This window comes from Calypte anna, chromosome 3 (assembly GCF_003957555.1).
Source record: "Calypte anna isolate BGI_N300 chromosome 3, bCalAnn1_v1.p, whole genome shotgun sequence".
Lineage (NCBI taxonomy): Eukaryota > Metazoa > Chordata > Aves > Apodiformes > Trochilidae > Calypte > Calypte anna.
Window position 1 is genome coordinate 107,657,763 of NC_044246.1, and position 13,127 is coordinate 107,670,889.

A 13,127-nucleotide genomic window follows, 5' to 3' on the forward strand; every position below is an offset into this window, starting at 1 on the left:
AAAAAAAAAAAAAAAAAAAAAAAAAAAAAAAAAGTTGCAGTTTACCCAAATTACACTTTATTCTAGCAATTTAATGTCCTTAGGAATGCACCAAATTATCTTAATATATCATATTCTTCAATGATATATTACTGCTTCTTAAAAATTCTGCTAGGAAAAAAATCACAAGTGTACAAGAAGGACTTGTAGAATTAAGATGTAGTGGTTAAAGGAAAAGAGGAAAACTACACAAAACCCAATACATAAGTTAAGATGACAGAAAACTAATAGTAAAAAGTGCCAGGAAATCAAGAACCAATGTTCCTTTGATAGTATTGCAAGCATCTCTATAATTATTTATTTTACAGTACTGTAGTGGAAATAAAATCATGTGCAGTTAAACTCATGTGTTGGTTAGAAATGGTGAATATTTACTGTCACCCAAGAGGGCTTTGTATCAGCTTAAGTCTACGAGTTACTGCACAGCCATAACTGCATTAAAGCAAGTTCTGATTACAGATAGCTACCACCCAATGTAGTTTGACAGAGCCTTCACTGAAATAAATTGTCCTTGAAACTTTTTTTTGCTGTAAGACACCATTCCAATCAGTTTTTCTCCAAATCATACTAATTAGAAAAATAATTCAACCATCGTTAACAAGGTACAAATTTCCAGAATTCATTATGAGAGATGTTTTTGTTTCAGTTTAATAAAATTTAAATAGCAAGTGGATATGTTCATTAAGAAGTAAGATGGTCACATACTCCATTTTAGAATGTCATGCTTTTAATTACGTTGTTTCTATTTAGTACCAGAGAAACATCTTATTTTCTCATCAATGTTTCATATTTTTGTTATGATTAAAACAGTTTGACATTTTGAATAAAAATATATTAATTCATTGAATTAATTAAAAATAATTACCTAGAAAAATGCTTTCAAACTAACCTAAAGATGACAACTCAGTGTGATGTGACAGTTGTGCCATATTGTCACTATTAAGGACATTTTATTAAGCAATGTAAAAATGTACATACCAATTAAAAAATAAAATTAAGAATTATTTTAATTTTTAAAACCTTGTATAGGAAATCTTCAGTCTGCAGGAAGGGTCACAGATACCCGGGAAGGCAAAACCAAGTTTTGAAATATTGACATTTCCTGTGAAATTTAAAGGGCAGCTTTTGCACAGGTAGATATTTGTTCTTTTTAAATACATGTTAGCCTTCTGCTGCCAGAGTAGAGAGAGGGCAAGTACGTAAGAGGTGAAATCCTGAAGCCTTTGAAGTTTAGCCACAGATTTTTAATGAGTTTGTTTCCAGGCTTGTTTTGTACATATAAACTGCTGATACCATATAGGTCATTAAAAGTACCACAATTTTCATAAATATGTATATGATAGATGAAAATTAAGGGTCTAGAGAAATGAGAAATAATAAATGAAATTATAATGATTATCTCTTGTGAAACCAGTGCAGACACAAAGCTCACACTAGTTGGAGACAACAGATTCTACTCAATGTCATAGGGCAGAGTATCATTGAAGACAGATTAAATAATCACCAACTGTTTCATTCCTGAAGAATGTAAAATAAAAATTAAAGAGACCACAGACAATATGTGGTGGTTATTTCATTATTAGTTCTGCACACTTCTTTCTGGAGATCTCATCACTGAATTTAAGGCTGCAAGAAAGCATTTGCCCTTTGAGAAGACCTCAAAGGCAACCCTCTGCTCCGTATTTGTACTAAGTGCTTTTTTAGTGTATTATGGATTAGTAAAGTACCTTATGGATAGGCATCTAGTTCCATTTTAAACGTGGCACCCTATATTTTACTCTAATTTAAGCACAAGAAATTAATCAACGGGCATGCTAAAGTGACATTCCCTAAGTCTAGCATACCAAAGAAAGCTTCTACTTCATCTACATCAGCATATTTCTGATTTTCATTGTGGGACACATAAATCAATTCACATCAAGGATCTTCTATGTAAATTTGATCCAGTTATTTTCAGTTTACCTAAAGCTGTAGCAGATCTGCAGTTTCAACAACAGCTTCTAAAGATACCTGTCAGCCCTCAGCATTTCTTATATTTCCCTACCTTTAACACTCAGACTGAAAACTGGAGACAGTGTTTTACTCTCTATATGGCTTTTCAGAACAGTGCAAGTGGCTTTATGGCCCCCTGTTATCCTGCCAGATACTGTTGAGGAGCTATTGGTTTAGATATTTCAATCATTAGCAAGAGAAGCTGCTAATAGCTTGAATTAAAATAGGTCTTTGATTTCCAGCCAAGAAAAAAGCTGAAAAAGATATTTACTTCGATTCTTTCTTAAAACTTTGCAACTTTGTCTTGCCAGTGCAAGCTGGAGCCCTGGGGAGGCTGTCATTTGAACTGAAGCTGTATTGCAGCCTCTTTTGTTCTCTCTTCACCTTAGATGCCTGCTTGCTGCCTGCTGGCTTGCAGGAGGGAGCAGGATGACTTGTGGTGACAACTGTAAAGTTGTGAGGGGGAGCAGAGAGAGGAGAAAAGCCCTCGTTCAGTTAGGAGGAGTTTTATATCTCTCTGTTTCCATAACTACACAGAAGGAGAAAAACATGCTTCTTTCATGCTTGTCTGGATTCAAAATTGCCTGTTGTCATCCATTCAGAGGTTCAGCACCTTTGCAGGTTGGTCTTGGTAGCATTTTCAGATTAGGAAATGATTGTGAAATTTGTATGTAGCATTCACAGTTGAAATTTTGACTTAATCATTGTGTTTTCAGAGGTGTCCCTTTGTTTTCACTTGTATTTGAAATGTTTTAGCCAAGGCCTATCAACCATCTTCATTATTTGAAAGCCATTCCGCTCTCAAAATAGTCTTTATAGGCATGTGTAAGTCTTAGAGAGCCCATAAATTTTAATGCTCATTAAATAAATCCTTGTCCTTTAATCTCAACAGTCGTCTTAAAAGTATCTTCTTTATTTTATACTGAGTTTGGTGTGGTAGCTACTTAAACACCTCATGGTAACTTGTTCTTCTATGAATATAAACATTTGCAGTTAATTATTTTCTTACATTATCAGTCAGTCACAGCTCATACTCTCTTACTATACCATTATACTAATTCACTATTCAGGCAACACCATTTAGGACAGTAGGAAGTGACTTACTAGGATTTATACAGGAATATAAGAGTCATTTGTATTAGCAAGAATACCTTCCAAAAAGTTTGTTTAAAAATAAAGACTTAAAAATCAAGGTTTACCCTATTAAGGGGAAACATGAGTTAGGTAAAAGTGAAGAGGACGTTTTACAAAACATTTCCTAAAGAACTACAACACCATTAGACTTCTAAAACTTTACAGTGCTTATTAAAGAGAAAAAAATTAATTATATACTCTTTTACATTTTTAGGAGAGATAGAATATAGAGATTTAAATTTTTTTTAAGTAGGGAGATACTCAAAGAAATCTGACACAAACTGCAGGTTTTTTAATCATATGATAACATGATCCTAAAGCTCCTGGGGTACAAAAATCAGCTTGTCTATAATTTTTTCCAGACTTGCAGTCACTTGTGATTCTTAGGCAAGTTAACAGCCTTGCACTTAACTGTGTAACTGGCAACATGTTTATTTTTTTATTTCACAGTATTTTATTACACTTGTCTGCTTTAATAGTGTTATAATTATTGAGTCTCATTGTAGAGTTCCAATTTGGACCAAAAGGACAGTCCTTTATTCTATGAGATGCCCACTGAACCAAGAGATGTTGTTACATGCATTTAACCCAGTGCATAACGTGTCTGGGACTAAGCCATCCATTGAGTTGGCCTAAATTCCTAGATTTAGTAATTATTTATGGATAATGCACAGTATCTTCTGAAAGGGTGAGTTTTCAGTACCAGAGATTTGAGTTTTATTTGCTTTCATCAGCCATCATATACTGCAGTGTATGAATGAGAGAAAATAGGTGCATTACCACTGGTCAGTAAAAATGGATTTCTTTCAAAGGATTGTGTTGATTACCCCTACCTCCATTCTAAGCACAAATTAAGTACTGCCCTTGCTGAAACTGGGCAGCACTGCCTTTGTTTATAATGGGCAGAGGAAACCCTCCCTTTGCTAATTAATGTATCAAGTGCTTTGAAGTCTTCAGTTATTAAAATTTAGCCTTCCAGCTGGTTTGGGGTTGGTTGTTTGGTTTTGGATTATTATTTTTTTCTTTAATACAAGAAATTTGACTTGGGTGCATCACTGATTTATTTTCAGAAACCTGCCTTTTCTTATTTTCTTCTTTTGGAAAACAAGCACTTTGTTTGCTGGCTGTACATATGCTCACATAATACACAATTTGCAGCTTTTGTTCTTCCACCACCAGAACTGGTCAGCGTTTGCCTGTTGCTGATGTGTCAGGGAGCCTGTTGATTACACTATCAGTTTCACAGATGGGTGCTTCTTGTTCAAAGCCTTCAAAACTAGGAAACGTTTAGCTAATGCCTTGCACTACATGAAGAGATCAAAAAGGTCTAAAAGCTATCTGCTAGTCTTCTGCTACAAGCAATTAGGATAATACTGAATCCATCCCAGATCCCACATAGTAATAAATATTTTAGCTTTCCCTTAAGTGTGCATTGATATTCAGGGCTGCCTGCTGGTAAATAAAACAATCAGAAGTAAATTTCTGTTTGAATCTGGCCTATCCAGTGTTCATAGGGATTTTTTTTTTTCCTCCTCTTTCTGTCAGTCTCTCATTTTGTTTCCAGAGAAAATTATTGTCTGCCTGGAAATCAAGTTACAGTTCTAACTAAGGCAGTGGCATGTTATATATGGAACAGGGGCCCAGGCTGGCTGTTTGCTGGGATCCCCTGGGGTTTATTTGCCATGGCCAATATAGAATAGGCTGCAGCCAACTTGATATTTAATCAGGGGTGATTTCTGAAAAAAAAAATAAAGAAACAGCACATTCTGGTATGGGAAATTGCATCTTTATCTTAACATCTGAGTGGGTATTTTATTGCTAGATCCTTTGGTCTTGCTGCTTGTCCCTATGTGGATCACAGTCTATGTTGGAAAATTAAAGAGATCAGATTGTCTCTGTTTTTTTTTCTTATTCTTTGCATTCATATATGTAATGTAAATGCAGCTCATTTTCAACACCAGTCACATACACTCACTGTGCATTTATAACCCTGTATGATTATAAATCAGCAGGCATGGATACCATAGAAGACTTTACCTTATAAATCAAAGCAGCAAAGGCACTCTAGCCCCCAAACTCTCTTTTTTATTGCATAACTGTGATACCAAACCCTCTAAAAAGTTGCATTTAATGTAGATTTTTCTAGAAGTTAAGGGAGTAGTTCATCTTTGAATATAATCAGGAAGTGTATGTCGAAATAGTCCTACATCCTAATACAGGAAAATACCAACTCTGTAATGTGTGAAAGCATCCTTGAGGTACCTCCTACTGTCAGTTCTAGTGATGATAATAGCCTGAAAATTGGTTTCAAAACATCATATGGTTGCTTCCCTGACTTCTAAATATATTTAGAAAGACTCCATTTACACATAGAGTTGTAGATGTCCTTCTCAAGTGAGTAATCACTGCAACTGAGTCTGTTGACCCTTTCTCATCATAATAAGGTGAGAAATTTGTCCATGAGAACAACAAAAAACCATTTAGCAGAATGCCAGTAACCCTTTAAGTATAACTATCAGCCACGTACATGTTGTTCAGTATGGGATTTAAAAATTCTCTTTCTCTCTCTCTCTCCCTCTCCCCAACATCTGTTCCTGTTTCCTTTAGCAGCACAGGTGGATAACAGTGTTACCACAACTTACATTCTAGACAGGTTGGACTGCACTACAAAGTCCTACTGTGGTAACTGTATCAGCTCAGAGAATGACAGCTTCACACTTTGCATTTCATGTTGCTTTGCTGACAAAACCCAGCAAAAGATGAGTCCTTGCCTTGTGTTCAGAGGTTGGTGCCAGCAGTGATCCTTCTCCATCAGCACTTGCTCCATCTTATCAAGGGTGTGTAGTGGGGTAGCAGTGACTGGGTAGAGTGTGGCCTCATAGTGCTCCTGTAGTCACTACTCAGCTTTTCTCACTATATTTTATCTGGCTTAAAAGCTTATGAAAGCAAAATATTCATAATAACCACAAGCATGACATCCATAATATCATACACCTTTGGAGCAGGATGGCATCTTATGGAAGCTCCATAATCAAGACAGACTGGGAGAGCAGAGCTGGACACACCACTATTGTACAGTGATATTTTTCACCTCCATTCCAAACCAGCAGCAGCCCTTGCATTTCACAGTGCAGAGCAAGAGGGTTTCAGTATGTGTCTGTGTCCCCCATCTCACTGATACAGGATCCTCATATAGGTGAGTCCCTGCTTTGTTGCATCCCTTTCTCCTCCTCTTGATGAAGAAGTTCAACTGGAACTGAGGTCCAAAAGGAAAAAGTGGAAGTGTTTGTCTGCAACAGATTAATACTTACCTTCTGTAGGGAAGGAGAAAAGCCACAAAAACCAAAAAACAAACAAACAAACAAACAAACCCAAAAAACAACCAAGTGTCACATCTCGTGATGCTTCTGGTTTTGTTTGTTGTTTTTTTTTTATTACAGAGGCAGTCCCCATAATCAAGTGTTTAATTTTTAAGAGTCCAGGAAGAAAACTGAAGATCCCAAGATCATATCTTAGCCATCTTTATCTGTTAATGATTCCCACACAGCTTTGATCTTTCTCCTTTTTACTATTTCATTTCAGGCAAAAAGAGAATCAGGGACTCATTTCTTTTCCTCAGTCCCAAGTAGGAAGCTGTTCTCCAGAGGTGTGTACTTGTCTTCACACCCCATGGAAGCTTAAATCCTGGGACACCCTAAGGGGTTTTAGTTGCTCTTCAGTGTCCAAATGCCCCAGGGGAGTGGAGGACAACCTCAGCCACTGCAACACCAGGTGTGTCTGCACAAGTTCATCAGACTGCCCTAATGAGGCAGTGAAGCATTTTTTTTATCTCTCTCAGCAGCTGATTCAAGCTACATATAGTGGGAGGGCAGGTGGAGCAGTTTATTGTGGGATTCTCTAGGCTTTGTGGTCTCTCTGTGTCCGTGGGTGTAGCAGCAAGGAGAAAGAGAGACTTGTCAAAATTGACTAAAAATCTTGAGTTGCTGTGTGGGTCACTAGGAAAACTGACCATGGCACACCCTTTCCCATCACTTGTAACTCCTATTCAACTACCAAGTCTTTTGCCTTGTGTATCAATTTCTTGTAGCTACACATGCTCTTCCTCTGTCTCATAAAATATGTGGGTGTGGGCAGTGCTGGCACTTAATGGTTAAAATGCTTGTTTTATATAACTAGAGCATAATCTTGGAAATTAATTCCCTTACTTATTAAGGGAAGAAAGTAAATAGATTCTAAGAGGTGGCTCAGGGGAGACCTCATCGCTCTCTACAACTACCTGAAAGGAGGGTGTAGCCAAGTGGGGGTTGGGCTCTTTTGCCAGACAACTTTCAACAAGACAAGAGGGCATGGTCTTAAGTTGTGCCAGGGGAGGTTTAGGTTGGATATTAGAAAGAATTTCTTTATGGAGAGAGTGATCAAGCATTGGAATGGGCTGCCCAGGGAAGTAGTGGATTCTCCGTCCCTGGAGATACTTAAAAAGAGACTGGATGTGGCACTCAGTGCCATGGTCTAGCAACCGCAACGGTGGTTCAAGGGTTGGACTCGATGATCCCTGAGGTCCCTTCCAACCCAGCCAATTCTATGATGATTCTGTGATTCTTCTGGCAACTTTTCTTGGGTTTCCCACATTTTCTGTCCCAGTCATGATAGCATGATGCTGCCTGGACAAATACTGGTCTCTTGCATGTTCTTTGAAAGACTAATTATTGATGTTTCATCAAGTGGCCTTTGCAGTTTTATAATGGGCTAGTTTTTCCAAGCAAATTTTTTGAAACAGTTTGTGAAAAGTGTTCTTCCGTATTTCACAGTTCATTCTATTTTGGTTCTTGTTGCCACATTTTAAACCCTTAACTACTAGAATTTAAATAAAGAGTTATGTATCAAAAGTGGAAAGAAACCTGAGAGCCTCATTTGTGCCACAGGAGGTGCCACATTGTGCTTTAGAGAGGATCTTCAGCTGGGTATCCAGTCTCTACTCTGCTTGAAATACAAAATAAGTAGCCTTGGGGAGTACATTTCTTGTGCATTCTTATTTCTGATCAAAAGTAATTTAAAAAAAAAAAAAAAAAATTCACAATATCATTTCTGTTCCCTTTATTTGATCTACAAAATTACACAGTTGCTTTTAGTCCTCCATTTGATCCAAAGCTTATGGGCTCTTCTGTTTAATTTGTAATTTGTCCATTAATTAAAACAGAGAAAGATTAATGTGATGGATGGAGCTGGGGACTGCAGGAATCAAAGCTTCTGAGTTCTTTCTGCCTCTTTTACTGACCTGAAGAAAGTCTCTTACACCTTCTGACCCATATTTTCTCTGGGACTCTCAATATAATTATGTTTAAATGGCCCCAAGCAATGACAGGAAGGCTGATAATGGCAAGATAGAAAGTGCTGGCTTTCACAAGCTCCGTAGAGATGTTCAGTTCCAGGTTTTAGGCCAAGTCCCACTTAGGTTCTGTCACTATATGGCTCATGTAATTATGGAAGAAGACCCAGATGTCTTTTGTGTATGTCTTCATGCAGAAAATGTTAAACCAGTCTTTGAGAATAATTTAGCATCAGTAATGATGAAAACAGAAAAGACTTGCCTGTTTTCTGCAGTTCCAATGTGTGTGTGCACATGGGGTGCAAAGGAAAATCCCTCACATATGGATGCAAGAACATTTGCTGTGATTCACTGGGGAGTAGGAGTGCCCATCCTACTGAGACCTTGCACCTTACCTGTCCTTGTATTTGATTTTTATCTGGATCACTTTAAAATAAATCAAATAAGAAAGATGTTTGTAATAACAAAGAAACCAGAGGAATAAATAGCCACTAGGAAATTCCCAGCACATCCTTTTCTAAAGGTTTTGGGAAATTCCACTTGTTGAAGGAAATGCTGAAAATTAGGAGCAGCACAGAAGAGGGACTAGCAGGAGACAACTGAGATCATTTTTCACTGCCAGGACTGCACTGTGTTGTCTCTCCTTTTACAACTCATTGGCAGGCATTATTACCTGGTGAAAAAATTTGTTTTCCAACTCATCCTGAGTCCTCATAAATCATTAAAGCCTCGCTGGGCACAGTGTGAGCATTACAAATACTCTGAGAATGAGGGCTCGTTCCAGTATAACCTTGTGTCCAATACTAATGCCTGCTAGTTATTTAGTAATACAAAGGAGCCTCGGAGAGGAAGATCAATGAATCAGTGCAGTTTCCCAGCTTCCTTCTTCTCTCCACCTGCCTCTTCTCTTTCTAGTTCAGAAACTGAGCTACAAAAATTACAGGACTGTTTGTAGTCTCCCCTCTCTGGAGGGCACTAGAACAAATCAGGAGAACAGGGAGGGAATTGTGGCTTCTGGATGGCTACAGTAAAAAGAGAAGCTTCAGTTTCTGACTATGACTTGTTCTAATGTCTGTTTTTTTAATAATCCAAATTGCATCAGTGCTCCAGACCTGTGTTCTCTGTTTTTGATCCCTTAAGGAAAGCATGCAGTATAAAGCACATTGAAGTGTGTTAGAGAATAGATAGAAACTGTGCCCACGAACTGCAGAACTGGATATAATTAAAGGGTGTTCAGTAAATTCCAAGTAATCAGCCCAGTGCCTGGGGGAGTCATTTGGGGACTTAGATGCTCAAACCAGCTCTCACAATACCAGAGATAGCACAGCAAGCACAGCATCCATCACTGCAGTGTCTGAACTTTGTGTCTTCACAAAGAATTCAGTGATTTAGGCCATAACCATGAGTTCAGAGATGGTCTCTACTGTCCTGCTTACTCTTAGCCCACCTCCAAAAACCCTCAGCCCATTCAGAGTGGAACTAAACTCTGTTTCCTCTCCTGGAGCACAGTATCCATCTACAAGGTTGCTATCCATACAGTTGTGCTCTTGGAACACATGGAACAATGGAGCATGAGCTTTAAAGGTGGACATGGATTGAGATGAGATGAGATGAGATGAGATGGAGATTAACCCTTGTGTAAGTGCAATCTTCAACTTGTATGACTTACTCTTAGTTGGAGCCCTTGTCTTGAAAGACTTCTGCAAGGAAAATTGTGAAGGACTGCCACAGATACTAGAGAGGAGTTCTTGCATAAAACTTAGGAAAAGTGCAAATGAGGATGAAGGACAATAGTTGAGCAGATTTGAAAAGGAGAATGAAAAAAAAAAAAAAAAGCGACATTGTGTAAGGGTAAAAAAAGTATCAGAAAGTTTAGAGGGAAAAATAGTGTCTTTAAGGCATGAAATTACAGAAAATTAGTCAGGAGAAAAATACAGTTGCTGTAAACTGTAAGTGGGGAAGTAGGCAAAGACAAAGGAAAAAACCAAAGTCATTCATACATTAAAAGGGACAGAAAAATACTTCCTCCACAACTGCCTCCAAAAATACATGGCTAAGAAAGCACATGGTGCTGTTGCTGTGAAACCAAAGATCTTAAGTCACTTAAATCGGTGAAACACCCCTTGTGTCCAAAGCATCCTTGGTCTTTGACTGAGGCCATAGGTATTCATGGTCAAGCTGGACTTCAGGCACTACTCCATAAAAAAAGTCTGAAACTTCCCTGCAGAAGAGTGAACATTCAGATCTCACTTGAAGTTTTGCTCGAAATGTATCACTGTACTTTAGCTCAGATTAATTTATTAGAAATAGTCCCTGCTATAGCACCCACAGGACAGAGTGGTTTATTTTCCCCTATTACAGGTCTGACACAAACCTGCTGTTATTTCTGTGCCCTCTCTAATGATCTGCTTGCTCTCTGGAGAGCACTGACCCATTTCAGCACAGAATAATTAGCCTTTCAGACACTACTGTGTTTCCATTAAATAGACATAAATGTGCAAGGTGACATTTATTTACTTAGGCCAGAAAAATGTGCACCACAGATACCGGGGCTTGGGAGAACTTCAGTTCCTTTTCATGCAGTAGCTGTATATTTGCTTGCTTTCCTGATGTTTAAGCACTAGTGATTCACTGAAAGGATTCGTGTTGAGTTTCACTGGGAGAGCAGGCGAACACAACTATATTTGGGTCTTCAATTTCACCATAAGGCCTTCTGGTGATGATTTGGCAGCCCAGTGCACTTAACCACACTGGCAATAAATGCAGTTATAGTTACACACTCTTCAGGTCCCCTTTATTTTGTGTAAGGAGGGACCCTATGTAAAAAACTGTTAATGATTTACAGATCTGTCTGAAGAGGAATGTGTTCAGGGTATTGCACTGAGAAAATGAGAACCTTGACCTATTGCAAACATAAAATAAAACCAAAATCCCTGAGTATTTAAAATCAGTTCTTCTCTAATTTTGATCACTGTCTTCTGAACCCCCAGCCTATTGCCCAGGTGAAGAGTATACTATTCATTCTGAGTGCCACTTTGGTCTGCAAAGTTGGAGGGAAGTCTTAGCCTTAAAAGTCCATCTAGCATAAAGAACACATAGGTCACTTGGTAGTTCACATCCACACATGAAGATATGGCATGCCATTATTTCATTCTGTTAGTACCAATAGGCATTATAAAAGGAGGCATCACACAAGGTAGGTGCTTTATTGCAGTATAGAAGCACTTTCATAGGTTATTTTAATCATTACAATTCTTTCATGATGTGTGAAAGTTGATTGTTGCTGTAAATGAAGCCATTCAAGGCTAAAAAATAAAAATGCTGTGATGGTAAAAATCCTTGGAGTGCAAAAAATGGGAATTGCTGTAAAAGGCAGTAATTTATTCTCTGCGTGAGATTATTTTTTATCATAAAGATGCTTTTAAGCTAATTCTGAAACACGTACAATTGTAGTCTATATAGCTGAGGTATATTTGCAAGATGCACTGATAATATGGCTATTTTTTTATGCACTGTAATTTATATATTATTTGGAAATACTAGCCTATTCTGTTAACTGAGAAGCTTAACACATTTTTTACTATGTTAAGGATAAGTTATTTTTGCAGGTTTTATGGTTTTATTGTTTTGACCCATATCCAGTTCACATTGCATCATAATACCATGTTTTTACTAATATTATTCTAGTATATTCAAAACTGATTTGCATTTGAATCATTAGCTCTTGATTTTTATTACAACAAATTATTTTAACTTTTCTGTGATGATACATTCTCTGTGCTTCTGATTTGCTGATGCTGAAAATATTTTGGTTTTGTTTTTAACCCTTCCAAATTTAGGATTGATTTTGGGGTTGTTTTTTTGTGTATATATATTTCAGTTGTTTAGACCTACTGGTTCCTGCTTTTTCTTTTTCTTTTTTTAATATGCTATGTTCGTAACTTCTGACTGTCTGTGTTGAGCCAATCTTACCAACAAAAATATCAGTTGTTTCCTGTTTCTCTACTTCTTTACAAAAAAAAAAAAAAATTAAAAGTAAAAAGTGAAAATAAAAAACTCTTAATGGGAACCCTGGCACTGTCTGTCTTCTCTGTTCTGCAGAAATGTTGAAGGAGTTGAACCAGCAACGCAGAGCGAAAGAGTTTACAGACCTGAAAATTATTGTTGAAGGCAAAGAGTTTGAAGTCCACCAAAATGTTCTAGCTTCCTGCAGCTTGTATTTCAAGGACCTGATTAAAAGGTTTGCCTTCCTTCCAGCTGTGATCTGCTCTGTTCTTTTGTAGGGCGCATTTGTGTCGCTTTTTTTTCCTCCCCTCTTTTGCAGGTTTATGAAGATTGAATCTCCTGTCACAGAGCCAGTAGCCATTCTTTCCACCTCCTCTGAATGTATTTCCAAACTGAGACTCAGACCCATTTGTTACACATCTGACTCGTACAGTGTAATTATTTCTGATCAGTACAGGCCGGTTTTGGCCGAAGAAACTGTTCCACCAGTGAGAAATCTGAGATTTAAACTCAACTGCTAATGGTGATTCAGACCACAAGTAAAAACTATTGCTGTCAATATTTTCAAGGGACTCCAACACATACAACAACAGTCTGTCCTTCAGGCTACAATAAGCCATCAGTGTTCTGG

General features: G+C 37.7%; 1 protein-coding gene across 1 annotated transcript in view; it reads left to right on the top strand.

The window, feature by feature from the left end:
* The window catches only part of KLHL29 (kelch like family member 29), a 391,937-nt gene that overhangs the window by 307,823 nt on the left and 70,987 nt on the right, over positions 1-13,127 (top strand). The window contains exon 6 of the mRNA XM_030448709.1: positions 12,593-12,731. Coding sequence (XP_030304569.1) covers positions 12,593-12,731 — 139 coding nt within the window. The remainder of the gene's footprint in view (positions 1-12,592; positions 12,732-13,127) is intronic.